At 54.7% G+C, this 16676-nt stretch overlaps 1 protein-coding gene across 1 annotated transcript; it reads right to left on the reverse strand.

The window, feature by feature from the left end:
• Positions 1-5744: 5744 nt before the first annotated feature.
• ACP5 (acid phosphatase 5, tartrate resistant) lies at positions 5745-9635 on the reverse strand. The gene is made up of 5 exons (XM_049639888.1): positions 7905-9635; positions 7391-7651; positions 7052-7179; positions 6568-6913; positions 5745-6176 (listed from the first exon to the last, which is right to left on the reverse strand). Exons 2-5 carry the CDS (start codon positions 7649-7651, stop codon positions 5904-5906), a joined length of 1008 nt encoding a protein of 335 aa, XP_049495845.1. The 5' UTR covers positions 7905-9635; the 3' UTR covers positions 5745-5903.
• Between the last annotated feature and the right edge of the window lie 7041 nt (positions 9636-16676).

Below are 16676 nucleotides of genomic sequence, written 5' to 3' on the forward strand. Positions count from 1 at the left end.
GGGAGAGGCTGGACATAAACATAAAAGGCTCAATTCCTACACCCTTCAGCTCAGCAGAGGAGAACGTATGGATCTCAGAGCATATGATGATGAAGGGGGCTGCCAAGCAAGTCTGAGGGGTTAGCCAAGGCTTCTCCGGGAGGCTGCCGCTCAGGTTGAAATCGAAGGCTGAGCGGGAGTTACACAGAAATTGCACCTGCAGAACTTCTGATGGAGGGAAGGAGAGAAGGGAACAGACACTCCCCTGTCTTGGAGCCCCTGGGGGCTCCCTCTCACTCAGATGAGGAAGGCGCAGGGAGAAGTCCAGGGTTGTGTTCTAGCCATGATTTTGGAGACGAGCAAAAGGAGGGATGGAACAGGCCAGTGGAAGAGGAGTCTGGAGGTCAGGTGAAGGATCTGGAAGTGATTTTGAGAGTCATTCACCTGGGGAGGTTATTTGAAGCCTTGGGGCCAGAGGAAGTCACCTGGTTTCAGGGTGAGGGGCAAAGTATAGCAAAAGAAGAGGGCTAAGAAGGAGACCAGGGGCACCCCAACCTTAGATGCTAGGAGGAGGAGTCAGCAAGCGACTGGGTAGGCCAGTGAGGTAGGGGGAGAGAGAGGTGGGTGATCTTTCCCAGAGCCTTGAGAAGAAGGTATTTCGAGACAGGGTGGTCAGCTGTGTCACCTGTGGTTGAGAGTTTGACTAAGACGTGGAAAGAGAATTGACTGTTGACCTTGCAAGTGTTTGGTCACTGGTGACCTTGATAAGAGCCGTTTCCTGACAGTGGTCAGGAAAGTAATTTGGAAGATGTATTTTAGGTCGAGCTATCTTCAGGGTGTCCCCTAGGGGGCAGTGTTACCCATGGAACTGACTCTACCGGACTCTTTTTTTTTTTTTTTTCATTGCTCCTACAAACTTGTGCACATAGGAGGGATCAATTTGCTATTTACACTTAATAGTCAAAACACGTACAGGTAACTTTTGTTTTTAGTAGTTACGCAATTCGTAGTGCAACTCGGCCATAGTATATATGGACTATCCCATATCTGCTCATGATTGTGGGGTTTGTTTCTTTCTCATTCTCTTTGTTCCTATTTCTCTCTCTCACTCTCTCCTACCGTCTTTCCTTCCCAGCTCTATTGAGATATGATTGGCAGACAATAAATCGCATGTAAACTATGAAATTTCATGTTTTGGCATACGTGTACACGCATGAAACCATCACCACAATTAAGATAGAGAATGTTTTGGGGTGCTTGGGTGGCTCAGTCCGTTAAGGGTTCGCCTTCGGCTCCGGTCATGATCTTTCAGGTTCGTGAGTTCAAGCCCGGCTTCCGGCTCTGTGCTGACAGCTCAGAGCCTGGAGCCTGCTTCCGATTCTGTGTTCCCCTCTCTTACTTCCCCTTCCCTGCTCATGCTCGGTCTCTCTCTCTCTCAAAAGTAAATAAACATTTAAAAAAAAAAAGATAACGGATGTTTCCATCACCCCCCAAAACTTTCTTCACGTCTCTTTGTTTTTGTTTTTGTTTTTTAATTAATTTATTTATTTTTTTTAATTTTTTTTTTTAACGTTTATTTATTTTTGAGACAGAGAGAGACAGAGCATGAACGGGGGAGGGGCAGAGAGACAGGCAGACACAGAATCTGAAACAGGCTCCAGGCTCCGAGCTGTCAGCACAGAGCCCGACGCGGGGCTCGAACTCACGGACCGTTTGATCATGACCTGAGCCGAAGTCGGACGCTCAACCGACTGAGCCACCCAGGCGCCCCACTTCGCGTCTCTTTGTAGTCCATTCCTTCCCCTATGCCCAGCCCCTGGCATCAACTGACCTGCTTTCAGTTCCTTTATGTAGTTTTCAGAAAGTCATATGAACAGAATCATACATTCTGTAGTCTTTTGAGTTTCGCTTGCTTTTGCTCGGCTGACTCAGCTGGAGACTTGTCCATGTCATGTCTATCAGCAGCTTGTCCCATCTTATCGCTGAGTCGTAGTCCATCGCGTGGATGGGCCACAATTTGTTTCTCCTTGCACCTATGGACGGACGTGGGGGTTGTTGCCACTCCGGGGCAATCATGAACAGAGCTACCCTGAGCCATCTTATTCAGATGTGGATGTTCGCGTTCGGCTCCTGTGGTGTTGTATTTCTGTATTCAAACGTGCGGTCCCTCTGGGTTTTATTTTTGTGTGTGGTCTGAAGGAGGATCAGGGCTCTGTCTTCTGGGGAAATTGACAAGGCAAATAACACCCTTCCCCGGGAAACTGCAGCACCACCTTCCACCTGCCTCTTGCGGTCTCGCGTGTTCTCGAACTCGTTGCTGGATTTCCTCCGGACGTGTGCTCTGAGCTGGCGTCGAGTTGCTTTGATGACCGTGCATTTTCGCAAGGCAGGTCTCTCACCTTCTTATTTGTGGTTCTTGGCCTGCGAGGGTGTTGAGGGTGTGGCCTGACCTCCAGGACAAGCTGCTGGCTGCAAGAGGATGCCACTGCCGGTCCCGGCACCTGGGGTGAGGAGTGGAGTGGGGGGAGATGATAACATCCATGATGGGCGAATCCCAGCCGGTTGCTTGGGAAGAGTGCGAGGATATGAAAGCCTGTGGCTGGCCTTGAGAATCTCTGGCCTCCAGTTTTTTGAAGTTTAGAAGGCATCTTTCTTTCTTTTTTTTTTTTTTTAATTTTTTTTTAACGTTTATTTATTCTTGAGACAGAGAGAGACAGAGCATGAACAGGGGAGGGGCAGAGAGAGAGGGAGACACAGAACCGGAAGCAGGCTCCGGGCTCTGAGCCATCAGCCCAGAGCCCGACGCGGGGCTCGAACTCACGGACTCACAGACCGTGAGATCGTGACCTGAGCTGAAGTCAGCCGCTTAACCGACTGAGCCACCCAGGCGCCCCAGAAGGCATCTTTCTAACAATGGCTGCGTGCTAGCTGGCCTCGTCCCCCGGGCTGGATGGAACCCCTCTGAGCCCGAGTGTCCTCCCTGCTTTCTTCTTTTTGCTGTTCCTTGGGTCCCCAGCAGCCTGGTGCTTGTGCTTGGTACCTGGCAACAGCACTTGGTCGTTGTGGAGAAGGGGGCCTGGGTGACAAGCCCGCTCCCTGCCACTCGTTCCCTGTGTCAGCTTGGGTGGGTCACTTCTCCTTTCCACGTGCTGGGCCCTGTGAACAGGGACATTGGGCTCATTCCACGCTCCAGGCCCTGTGAACAGGGACGCTGGGCTGACTTCTGATTCAGATCCCCGCCCTGCCTGGAGCCTCTGAGTCAGTGGGAACAGGCAGGGTGGCTGCGAACCGCCTTGACTCTTGCGGTTCAGATCAAGGAAGGGTCTGCCACTTCCTGGGCATAACCTTGGGCACGTTACTTAATCTGTCGAGTTTCTGTAATGTCCTCAGAGAAGCGAGGATGATTCTGGCCCTTGCCTCATGGGTGAGGATTAGAAGCGATGGTGTTTTGTGGAGTAGAGCTCGGCTGGTAGTAGTAATCCCAGGAAGGAACTCAGGGCTGGCATTTTGGTAAGATAGCTTTGCTTAATTTTAACAGTAACACATGCTCCCCGGGGTTGTATCTGTAACAGATTCAACAATATCAGCTTCTATAAAGTAGCGAATGGAAGGTGTCACACTCCCTGAGTTCCTCTCCCTAAAACTAACCTCAGTTACATTTTATCCAGGTTGCGATTTCATTTCACTCAGCTCAGGCTGACAGTTGGAGCCAAACAAGTGGGTCCCTGCCCTGTAGCAGCTGAAGTGACAGTTGAGGGAGGGGCCAAGGGAGCACTGGGACCTGCCCTGCGCTGGGTGGCCCTGGCTGGCTGTGGGTGGGTGTTACTCAACTCCCTCCCAGAGGGGAACTGGGCTTGTCTGCAGCTTTCAGCATCCACTGGAAGAAAGAGGCCCTCATGCAACTCTGCTTCTGGAAGTTTTCCTACGTACATACTTGCACAGATGTACAAAAAGCATGGGGCCAGGGGCACCCACTGCCGTTGGTTGGTAAGAGGGAAAGACTGGAATGGATTTCAGCAGGCCCGGCAAGGAGCCAGTGACATCAGGTGGAAGCTCCATGGCTGTCATAAAGAGGGACTCCTGGGGCACCTGGGGGGCTCAGTCAGTAGAGCATGTGACTCTTTATCTCAGGGTTATGAGTTCAAGCCCCATGTTAGATGTAGAGATTATTTAAAAATAAAACCTCGGGGCACCTGGGTGGCTCGGTCAGTTAAGCGTCCAACCTCGGTTCAGGTCGTGATCTCGTGGTTCATGAGTTCGAGCCCCGCGTCGGGCTCTGTGCTGACAGCTCGGAGCCTGGAGCCTGCTTCAGATTCTGTGTCTCCCTCTCTCTCTGCCCCTTCCCCACTCGTGCTCTATCTCTCAAAAATTAAAAACATTAAAAAAAAAATTTTTTTTTAAAAGAAGGGCAGTCTTTGGGGAATGTATTTGATGTATCCTACAAATCTGTCTGTACACATAGGAAGTGAATGCATAGGGTCATTTACTGCAGCGGTGTTTGAGGATAGCAAAATTATTGGAAGCAACTCAGGTGGCCCTCGGTCGACGGCTGGTTCGTAGAGAGTGGGTAGGCATACGGCAGGACCTCTGTAGCTGTGGAAAGAGCCAGAAGTTCCCCTGAGATCTGATGGGCAGATCTCCAGGTACAACAGACAAAACCCGCAGTTCGAAGTGAACCCATGGGCTATGTGAAATGCTTCAGTCTCGATTGTGGGGGTGGGTTTGTGGCTATGTGCCTTTGTCCACAGTTGACAGATTGCACACTTAACGATGTGTCAATCACACGTCCATAGAGCTGGTTCGAAAACAACAAAAAAAGCCAGGTGCAGATCAGTGGGAGAGGGGAGAACAAAACTTCACGTTTGCTTTTTATTTGAGTAGAGGAATCCTGGAAGGCAACAAAGCATTTATAAGAAAGTTGTTTCTTTCTGGAGAGGGGGACCGAAGTACAGGGAGGGAGGGAGATGTTTCACTTTTCCATAAACTTTAGATTTTTGATGTGTGTGACTGCATTACCGGTTCCATATCGGAGTGAACAAAAAGGAATCTTCTGTCACGAACAGGCGAGTTGTGGTTAGCAGAAAGAGCGTGCGCAGAACTGTGTGTGTATCGTGTTGTTTTGTGTAAAAGAAAAAAAGGGGGATGTTTTTATTACAGAGGCATCCATTTTGGCAGGAAAGAAACAGTGATGGGGGGGCGCCTGGGGAGGTGGGCACAGAGGAGGAAGCCTTGATTCGTCTGGTAACCCTTTTGGTTTGGTCTGTTTGTTTCTTTATTTACTTATTTGGAGAGAGAGAGAGAGTGAGCAAGCAGGGGAAGGGAAAGAGAATTCTAAGCAGGTTCCGGGCTGCCAGTGCTGAGCCTGATGCGGGGCTCGAACCCACGAACTGTGAGATGGTGACCTGAGCCGAAATCAAGAGTCTGGATGCTCAACAGACTGAGCCACCCGGGCGCCCCCTTTCGGTTCGGTCTTTACTTCAAATTGCCTCCACGCGTGAGGCCCGCTGAGCGACGAAGGGGACACTCTCAGACCCACGGGTGATGTAACACGCCATCGAGGGGAGGAGAGAGACGCCCGTGGCACGCGTGCAGCCTCTGCAACTATTTTTTTTATTGAATATTCGGCAGTGACAGGTGCTTGGTTCAGGAGAAAGCTTTCCCTCCCTGCCCCCCCACCCCCCCACCGCCTGGAGCTCAGGTTGGACAAGCTCGGCCACGGGGCACGGCACGCCGGCTGGTCCACGTGCCCACGTTGCTTTCACAGACGTGGGCGTCCTTGCCACAAGGGCCACCTGGCGCCACCGCTCCTCGTCTGTGGTTCTCCTTCTGCTCCGCCGCAGCTCCCCAGGCCCGTGAGGAAGACTGCCCACGGGCACGCGGCCCAGCGGGGCCCAGCCACCCGCCGGCAGGGAGGCCCCCCTGCCTCAGGCCCTAGAGTGGCGCACGCGTGGGTGCTCGGGCCTGGCTCGCCTCGGCAGTCTGGTCTTGAAGAGGGACTTGCCCGAGGCTTCGATGTAAGTGACGCTCATCTCTTTGGGGCTGATCTCCACGTAGGCAAAGCCCCCCAGCGAGTCCTCGGCCCCATAGTGGAAGCGCAGGTAGCCGTTGGGGACCTTGCGCATATGCTTCCTCGAGGGGTCCATGAAGTTTCCGGCCCCGCTCAGCACGTAGCCCACGCCGTTCTCGTCCTGGAGGTACTGTGCACGGAGGGCGCAGGGTCAGGGTCAGCGGCCCCAGCCCCTCGATGAGGCTGACCGCGGGCTCTGTGCTCCCCCGTCTCGAATCCAGGGTCGGGTCTGTCCCCGACTGCAGCGTCACCTTGGGCGAGGAGCAGAAACCCTCTGGGCCTCAGTTTCCTCCCCTGTAGCAATGGACTGATCCTGCTTCACAGCTAGAGAAGCGAATGAGCTAGCAGCTGGTAGCTGGTATGACGGCTTTGGGGAAACTTTGGGCTCTTTTCCTGGTTAGACAGCGTACAGCTTGAGGGACATTCGGGAGACCGCCAGGCGGCAGGCCGATCCCGGTGCGCCGTGTGGCCCGCCGGCTGGGCTGGGGGCCCCTTCCTCACCTCCCCCGCAGACCCCTCACCTGCAGGTTGTGGTCATGGCCGCACAGGTAGGCGGTGACCTTGTATGTGGCCAGCAGCGGCATCAGCTGCTTGACCAGGCAGCGGGTGGGCCCGTGCTCGGCGATGGACCACACGGGGTAGTGGCCGGCCACCAGCACATAGTCCTCCTTGGCCGCCGCCAGCTGCTTCTTGAGCCAGGACAGCTGCGTGCGGGCCAGCGCCACGTCACGGGGCCTCTCGGGCTGCTGGCTGAGGAAGTCGTCCGAGTTGCCGCACAGCGTCACTGTGTCCAGCATGAAAATGGCCACAGACACATTGGACCGTGGGACTTTGAAGCGGAGACGGTAGTAAGGGCTGGGGAAGTTCCTGCGGAGGAGAGAGAGGCACGGGGCGCCACCTCTTGAGCAGACGAGGCCCGAGGCCCGGGTTCGAGCCCTGGGTGCTCGGTCCCCCTGGGTGAGGCGGGGGCGGGGGGGGGTGCGGCATGGCTGGGGGCCGGCTCACCAGCGCTGAGAGATCCTGGAGTAGGCGATCTGCGCGGAGACGTTCCCCAGGTGGTCGTGGTTGCCAGCCAGCACGTACCAGGGCACGTTGCGGAGGGAGGAGGCAGAGAACACATCCTCGAAGGTCTCCTGTGGCACACAGAAGGGACGCCCCACCCCCACCCCCAGGGTCAAGCAGCTACCCCGAGGCTCCCACCCAGTGAGGGGCCGAGGCCGAGGGAGACACGGAGCGCCCCAGGTGCGCGCAAGCATCAGCTTCCCTCTGCCCTCCCCAGACTCCCAAAGGTCGAGCAAGGCTTTTCCACGTATGGCCCCCCACCCCCACTCCGGGGTCACACACCCGAAACCTCTTGTCGTTGGCGTCCTGCACGCCAGTGAAGTAGAAATTGTCCCCCAGGGACAGGATGAAGTCTGTGCCTAGGATCTGCACGGTCCTGGCAATCTCCTTGGCATTGGCCATTTCCCGGGCTGTGTAGAACGGGGCATTGGGGACTCCTCCCCAGTCACCCACAGCCACAAAGCGCAGGACCGGGTTGGCCCCGTCAGCCAGGGGGAGCACCAGTGAGGCTTGCAAGATGAGCAGTACAGTCTGTGTGTCCATCTGGGAGGGGAGAGACGGAGCCTGAGGGCCCGGGGGCTGAGGCGTGGGCAGCAGGCCCGGGAGACCCCTGCAGGGCTGGCCCCGGGGAAAGCCCCCGGTGGGGCCCTAGTTCCCAGGACCTCAGGGCAGCAGGGCTGGGAGGGTCAGAGGGTAGGCGGGGGGGTGGGGGGGGGGGGGGGGGCCCGGCCTGGGCCGGGGAAGGGTGGCTGTGCGGGCCCATTCCGGCCTCCCTCGTCCCACTCCCCGCACTCACCCTGGGGGAGGCACAAGCCAGTCAGCCGGGGGCTCAGAGAGGCAGGTGAGCTCCTGGGCAGAACTGGCGGTCACTGAGCCTTTATTCCCCGGGGCGGACGGAAACGGATCATTAGTGAGGATGATGCAGTTTCTCCGCAGACTGTTCCAGAAGCCCTCCCCTTGGGTCATGTGAGCTTTGGAGTTCCCCAGTGCTGGACACGGGATTCGGGGTCGGGGGCTGGCCCACGTGCAGCCGCGCCTGCCCTCACGGCCTCTAAGCGTGCCCACACGAGCTTGCTCGTGTCGTGGGCCCCGGGGCACCCGGTGAGGTGCGTGAGCTGGGTCTGGGGCTGAATGTGTGCGCCCCAGCCCGACACCTCCTGTGCGCCCATGTGCTCCGGGGACGCGCTTGCTGCCTGTGCACGGGTGTGTCTGAGCTGTTTCCTGTGTGTAGCCAAGCGTGCCTGCCCGGGTCACATGTCTGCCGTGTGCCTGGGAGTCCTTTGTCCCTGCAGATGTGCGCACTGAGCCTGCAAGGCCCGGGTGGCGTGTCTGTGACATTCGCCTGGGCTCTAAAGTGGAACCGCGCGGGACGCCCATCTGTGTCCCCGCTCCGGGCCTGAGTCAGGTTGGGTGTGCTCGGGTTGCGTGTCTCACGTGAGTTGTGTGCCTGGTGGGTGATGTGTGTTTGACAACATATGGGTTTGAGTCCCAGGGTCACCTCCCTCCCCCAAACGCCAGGGTCTCCCTTTTCCAGGAAGTCCTGCCCACACCTTCCCCTCCTCCCCACCCCCATTCCCCACAGGAGGAACCCAGGCGGGGAGGCAGCTGGTGACACACCTTGTGACCACTGATTTTTGACCCTCACACCCTCAGCGGCCGCCCGCAGGCCCCCCCGGGTGGCCGCTGCCCCTGAGAGTAGGCGGGCGCTTGGCCAGTGGGACCCCTGCCCTTGGGGCCCGTCTGACCTGCCCCTCACCTCCCTGCCTTCCTCCACCCGCCCTGATTCGTCCCCTGCGCACTCACGACGGGTCCCTCCAGTCAGTTGCGAGGGCACACTTGTGGGGGGGGGGGGGTCATCCAGCGCGGAGGTCACCTGCTCGGCGAGGTGAGGTGACCTGCCCCCGGTCACCCAGTGCGGGCTAGCCGGTTGTGCCTCCCGCCCCCGCAGTTCGGACAAACAGGAAGTGGGTCACCGGGGCAGGCGGAGCCCCCTCCCGCGGGGCCGCGGCGGAGGTCACGGCCGGTCTCACCTGCCGGCAGCGGGGCAGGCGGCGTCGCGGGGCCCGGACGGCTGGAGTGCGGGGCGCTCGCGGGCTGCCGGGCTTTGAGGAGGCGGCGGCCCTCTCCGCCCGGCCCGCGGGCCCCGGGCCGGCCCAGGTGATCCCCGGCGGGGAGGGCGGGCGCCTCGGCCTCCTGGGCTCGGGTGTCCTCCCGGGCCTGCCTGGCCCGCCGCCCCCGGAATCCTGCTGGGCCACCGAGCGCCGCCACGCCTCCTCCGGGGGCGCAGGCAGCACGTCTGTAAAATGGGTTAGAGCACCCCGGGGGACGGCCCAGGCCCGCTGATTGGGCTGCAGCCCGGGCCGGGGACGGGGACGGGGCTCAGAGACCGAAGTTCCTCCCTCTGCCTCCCCGCCGCGCGGGCCGAGTCGCCCCCTTCCTCCCCACCTGGGGCGCCCACGGCCCTCGATCACTGGGTCGGGCCTCACCCTGGGCTGGGCCACCCTCTAGTGAGGAAGTTTGTCGTCTTCAGCCTCAGCTTCCTGGTCTTTAAAATGGGCGCGAGGAAGGCAGGGCCCCCGGGGTGGCTCACTGGGTTAAGCATCCCGCTCTTGATTTCCGCCCAGGTCAGGATCCCAGGGTCCTTCCGTGGAGCCCCGCTTGGGCTCCACGCTGAGCGTGGTGGGCCTGCTTAAGATGCCCTCTCTCTCCCTCTCTCTCTCTCTCTCTCTCTGCCCCCCTCCCCCGCTCTCTTTTTCAAAATAAATAAAATGGGCGTGAGGGCGGTAAAGTCAAATCTTCTCTTAAAGATTAATTCCAAATAGGGTAAGTTGAAATGCTCGGTCCCGCAGCTAGAACTCAACCCTTCCTGCCTCCTTTTCCATGTGGGTTGTACTCAGAAGAGGTAGTGACCTTCCTTCAAAGAATAAAGTGTGGCAAAGCAAAAGACAGGAACCTGACCGCGGAGACACCTGACAGGTACCGTCTTAACCAAACGGTCCAGGCTCACGTAAAAAAGTGTGCTTTGAAAACGGGCATGATCGGGGGCGCCTGGGTGGCTCAGTCGGTTAAGCGTCTGACGTGATCTCACTGTTTGTGAGTTGGAGCCCTGCATCAGGTTCTGTGCTGATGGCTCACAGTCCGGAGCCTGCTTGGGATTCTGTGTCTCCCTCCCTCTGCCCCTCCCCTCCTTGCGCTCTCTCTCTCTCTCAAAAATAAACACTAAAAACATGTTTTTAAAAAATGAAAATGGGCATAATCCGAGGAAGGTAAAGTTTGATTGAACGGGCATTGAACACCCACTGTAATGCCCAGGACTGGCTGACTCAGCAGCAGTGAACAGGACAGACCGGAATTCCTGCCCTGTTGGGGCTGACATGCTAGGGAAATTCATACTCTAGCTGTTAATTGCTTTCCTTTCTTTGGGGGTGGGGTGGGGTGTTCTCTTTCCATTTTATATTCCATGTATTGTTTGGATTTTTGTTTGAAAAGTCTTGTTAATAGGAGCACCAAGGTGGCTCAGTCAGTTAAGCATCCAACTTTGGCTCAGGTCATGATCTCGTGGATTGTGAGTTTGAGGCCCGCGTCAGGCTCTGTGCTGACAGCTCAGAGCCTGGAGCCTGGAACCTGCTTTGGATTCTGTGTCTCCGTCTCTCTCTGCTCCTCCCCTGCTCTCAAAAGTAAATAAACATTAAAAAATTAAAAAAAAAAAAAGTAAATTCAGGAAACAAAGACCTCACTCCAGATTCAGGGCAATGGGTGTTTTCTGGGGAGACCACAAGACAATGCAATTGGGGCTGGGGACGAGGGGAATTGGAGAGGAAGGTTCTACTTTATCCCTACTGTTTTCTTTTACCAAAAAAGGGGGGAAATTACCCAAAGCATTTAGGACTAAGTGTTAACATTAGCTTTTTTTTTTTTTTTTTAAGTTTATTTATTTATTTTGAGAGAGAGGGAGAGACAGATCCCAAGCAGGCTCTGCTCTGTCAGTGCAGAGCCCGACTCAGGATTTGAACTCACGAACTGTGAGATCATGACATGAACCGAAACCAAGAGTCTGTCACTTAACCGACTGAGCCACCCAGGCGCCCCAACGTTTGTTTCTTTATGTGGAGGGCGCAGGGGTTTTAGGAGCTATCTTCTCTGCTTTCTGTGTATGTGTATTTTTTTAAAGTTTATTTATTTTGAGAGAGAGAGAGAGAGAGAGAAATGAGTGCAGTGGGGGAGGGGCAGAGATAGAGGGAGAGAGAATCTGAAGCAGGCTCTGCACTGTCAACACAGAGCCCGATGTGGGGCTTGAACTCAGGCACCGGGAGATCATGACCTGAGCCAAAGTAGGATGCTTAACCGACTGAGCCACCCCGGTGCCTCTGTTCATGTATTTAGTGTGAGATCACACAAAATTATCGTTATTATCTTTTTGTAACACGTGGTCTTTATAAAAAAGTTACACAATACTGAACAATAGAAAGAAAATATGACACTCGCTAGTGACACTCTTGCCCAGAGAGTTACTACCCATTAATTTTTTTTCTGTCAATTTTTCTATGCCCACGTTTGTCTTCAGAAAAATGAGATACTAGTGAGACTTACCATTCTATAGCTTTTTCAAGTGTTAACATTTCCTATATTTTTTTAAATGAGAAAAATGCAAAAGCTTGGGCACACGATGAACTAAACCAGACTCAGGGGCGCCTGGGTGGCTCAGTCGGTTAAGCGTCCGACTCTTGGTTTCAGCTCAGGTCGTGATCTCACAGTTGGTGAGATCGTTCGCGGGATCGAGCCCTGCATCGGGGTCTGCGCTGACAGCGTGGAGGCTGCTTGGGATCCTCTCCCCCGCCCCTGCCCCTCCCCTGCTCACATGCACACACTCCCGCTCTCTCTCTCTCTCTCTCAAAAATAAATCAATTGGGGCGCCTGGGTGGCTCAGTCAGTTGAGCGTCCGACTTTGGATCAGGTCATGGTCTCGCTGTTCGTAGGTTCAAGCCCCGCGTCGGGGCTCGTTGCTGACAGCTCAGAGCCCGGAGCCTGCTTCGGATTCTGTGTCTCCCTCTCTGCCCCTCCCCTGCTCACGCTCTCTCTCTCTCTCTCTCTCAGGAATAAATAAAGATAAAAAAAGTTTAAAATAAATAATGAATGAATAAACTTAAAAAAATTACACAAAATAAACCAGGCTTTGTGCTGAGCATGTAGCGAGACCTCAGGCATTCCTGGCTTTATGTCTCTGGTCACCTCCTGCGTTCTCAAGGAGCTCTTATCCTTCCATCTGCCCGGCCGAGCCCTGTTCTGCAGATTTTCTGTGGCGGTGGATGGGGACTTGGCTCACTCCCGCCTTGCTTCCCAACACCAACGTCAATCGCATGGTTGAGTTCCTCCTTTGACTTCTGGAAGCCCTGCCCCCCCCCCCCTTCCCCTCTCTCCTTGCAGCCACTCACCCACTCCTGCGGACTCTCACCCTTCCTGGAACAGAAGCTCCCTCCGACCTCAGGGCCTTGGCTCTGGCCATTCCGCCTGCTACAAGGCTCTTCCTTCCCCAGATATGCCGGGTGGGGGCTCCCCCACGCCCCCCGTCGTGTTCAAGTTCCTGTAACTTCACTAAAACGCACCCCGCCCCCACCTGACTCCTCTCACCCTCCGCACCCTCCCTAGCCTTTATCACTCTGCCTGCCTGACACACCACACACCTGTTTATCTTGTTTTCTGTCTGTCTCCCTCCCAGAACGAGCTCTTCGGGGACAAGAACTTCCTTGGTCTTGATCACGGCTACGTCTCTGGCATCTAGAATCTGGAACACACAAGGGCTGTTTCCGGGGAATTATTTGGGGAATGGTGGAATGAAGGAATGCCCTTTTAGGACACACCCTTCCCTCCTGTCTGCACGCAGCCTTCCCCCCTGCTCTCCCGGCCTCATCTCTCCGGTGGGTTCCACCAGATCTCTTACAGCTGGCTTCAGGTCTAACCTTGTTGTTGTTTATAATCCACCCGGGACACAACTCTTGGAGATATTTCATTGACCCCCGATTACATTCTGCATCCCGCTCCTGTCTAGGTAGTGCTCAAGTCACTCTAAGGACAACTAATTCCCACCACAGGGCCTTTGCACTTGCCTTTCCCGCCACCAGGCCACTCTCCCTCATCTTGTTATTGAGCACTTGGCTTAAATGCCACCTCCTCAGACTATCCTGGCCTCTTGCCTCGGTTAGCAGCCCCATCACCCACTCCCCTAATCTCTACTGTTGCCAACCACCCCTCCCCACCTCCCCACTGGGCGTTCCCACGAAAGCAGATCTGAATGGACAACGGGACATTCGGTGGGGGCAGATGGGGGCACAGTGTTAGCATTCCTTCTGACAAGAGCAGGTCAGCGAAGGGAGGTGTGCACCAGACCGCCGTGGGTAAAGGGGACACAGGAACAAGATCCTGGAGCCATGGAGTGTGGACCTGCTCTGGAGGTGACAGGTTTGGAGGATGGGTCCTGAGCTGTGTTTTTACAAGATAAGTCTGGAAAAAAGCAAGACAAAGACAGATCTGTGTGTGTATCATCTATTTGTTTATATCGATTTATATCTAATTTAGCAGCCTATGCATCCATTTATCTATTTCTCTATCTCGACTTTATCTATCTATCCATCTACCCATCCATCTGTCACACTACATCATGAATCAGAACTACAAGTGCTGGTAGCTGTACCCCAAGAAGAGATTCTGATGCCAACAGGAACCCAGTTAAAAATGGCACCCCGGGATTCCCCGGGTGGCTCAGCCAGTTGAGCGTCTGACTTCAGCTCAGGTCATTATCTCATGGTGCCTGAGTCTGAGCCCCGCATTGGGCTCTCTGCTATTGGCTCAGAGCCCGCTTCGGATCCTCTGTCCCCCCCCAACCCGCCCCCTCTTCTGCTCAGTCTCTCTCTCTCAAAATAAATAAGCTTAAAAAAAAAAAAAAAAAGTATCCCTAGAGGGGATTGCTATGGGAAATCATTACTTTCTACTTTATTCATTTCTGTATTGAGTTTGTCTTTACAAACTGTAAGCTGGTGACGTGTCTGTGGCCAGGAGAACCGTGGTCACCTGAATAATCATTCTGATGAGAGCACAGGTGGTTGTTGATGGAGGGTGAGCCCAGAGCGAGGGGGCTGGCATCTTGGCATCGGTGCTCCAGGATGGCTGTTCAAAGGTGGTCGGGCCCGGGGGGCTCTGTGGCCATCTGCCTGGGTTCAGATGCCAGCACGTCGGCTGTTATTTAGCTGTGTGACCGGGGGCTAGAGACTTTCCCTCCCTGGGTCTTATTTCTTCATCTTTAACACAGATGGTGTTACAGTTGTTCAACACAGGGTGTTGTGTCGATCAAAAGCCCCGCCGTGGATGGGATGTGCGGGACGGTACCTTGTACCTAACGAGGACTGGCTGCAAGCAGTTACCAGAGTTTATTGTCATCGCTATTATGTGTGTTATTGGCATAGACTAGGGCAGTGGCGATTTGGATAAACTGAACGTGTTTAAGAGGCAGAAATGATCAGTTGGGGGACCCACCTCTCCTCTCAGTTTGGCTGGGACTTCCCTGACTTTAGCCCCAAAGGCCCCAGCGCCCGAGAACCCTCAGTCTTGGGTGAGAACGGGAGGACAGTTGGTCACCCTAAGCTAAGTCTTGGGTCCCAGTGGTGAGGAGAAATCTCTGGCAACTCCTTAGCTTTGAGCCCGGGGAGTGAGAAGCACCCCGCGGAAGAGACAGACTGAGGGTCAGGATCGGTTTTTGAGGAAGTAGGCAAATCCCAGTGTGCACGTACTGAGTCTGAGGGGGCCTCTTGCCCGTCTGGGTGAGAGAAGAGATGTTTTCCTGTGGGCAGCTCAGGACAGAGGTCCCCGCATTTTGTTCTGAAATATTTCCAACGGACAGCCCGGTTCAAAGGATTGTGCAATCGCACGGCGAATGCCCTCACGCTCCTAGATACGGTAATTAACATTTGAATGTATTTGCTCTGATCCCTGCCCGTCCGGCCATCTTACTTTTTACTCATTTTAATACGTCACGGACACCGGCACTCTTCCCTCCCCAAGCTTCAGTGCTTATTCTATGAACCGGAGTTCAATGTTTGTTGACCGTTCTTTTCTTCGATGTGAAATTTACATACAATGATGTGGACAAATCCCAAGTGTACCTTGCCCGTCTCGTAAACCTTGGCTAGAGCCATTAAAGGAATAGCTTATTCACCCCCAGTGAGAGTCAAAGCAAACACTTCAGAATAACCAGAGGCAGCTAGGGCTTCGCTTGCCAAGCCTTTGTCTGTGACCTGGAGCAAGTGACTTAACCTTTCTGGGCCTCGGCTTCTCGTCTCTGAAATGGGACTGGGAAGGGCACCCACCTGAGGTCAGATGTCATCGTTGCGGATATGAAACGAATTGATCTATGTAGAAACATCGAGGAGGGCCTGGGCCCCAGGAGGTGAGTGGAAACACTCACTTTTAACGTTACCCAGCTGCAACAAAGGAAACAGTTTGGGGAAGAAGAAATAACAAGTAAACGTGTTCCTGAAAAATTTCAAAGATGGCCAGCGCCTGTCGATGTGGGATCTGCATGGGTGTGGGGAGACAGGTGGAGAGAGAAGGAGGCTGTGAGCTAAATCCTGGTCCACTGCCCCAGAAAATCAGCAGGTGGGGGCTCCATTCACCTATGGGTGGATAGAGGGAGCCTTCCCGTTCAGAATGGTCGGTGGAAATGACCAGAGAGAGAAAGCGAGGATTCCACAGGTGTTTGCCATTCATTACATGCTCTGCAAAAGGGCTCATCTGTTTTAATCATGTGCACTTGCTTTTGTATTTTTTTAAGTGTTTATTTTTGAGAGAGAGCGCGTGCGTGAGTGCGGGGAGGGGCAGAGAGAAAGGGAGAGAAAGAACCCCAAGCAGGTTCGGAGCCGACAGCACAGAGCCGGAAGCGGGGCTCAAACCCGTTAAACCGAGATCATGACCCAAGCCGAGACCAAAGAGTCGGATGCCCACCGGACTGAGCCATGTTTTTGCATTTGTAATTTAAATTTAATTTGAAAAACACAGACACGATTCCTGCACCTGCTACAACACGGATGAAGCCTGAGGACGTTATGCTGAGTGAAATAAGCCGGTTACAAAAGGTCTGTATGATTCCACTTGTAGGAGGTTCCTAGGGTGGTCAAATCCGTACAGACCTAAAGTAGAAGGGTGGGTGCCTGGGGCTGGGGGAGGGGGATGGGGAGTTAATGTGTCATAGGGACAGAGTCTCAGTTCTGCAAGATGAAAAAAGTCCCGAAGGACAGAGGTGGTGATGTTGGCACGACAACGTGAAATGTGGTTAATGCCACTGAGCTGTGCACTTAAAAAGGTAAAGGTGGGGGCACCTGGGTGGCTCAGTTAAGCGTCCGACTCTTGGTTTCGGTTCAGGTCTCGATCTCACGGTTCATGAGAGTCTGGCTCTGTGCTAACAGCAAGGACCCTGCTGGGGCTTCTCCCTCTCTCTCTGCCCCTCCCCTGCTTGCGTGTGCGCCTCTCTCTCTCAAAATAGAATGTAAAAAAATGGTAAATATGGCAAATTTTATGTTAC

Source organism: Panthera uncia, chromosome A2 (genome assembly GCF_023721935.1).
Source record: "Panthera uncia isolate 11264 chromosome A2, Puncia_PCG_1.0, whole genome shotgun sequence".
NCBI lineage: Eukaryota > Metazoa > Chordata > Mammalia > Carnivora > Felidae > Panthera > Panthera uncia.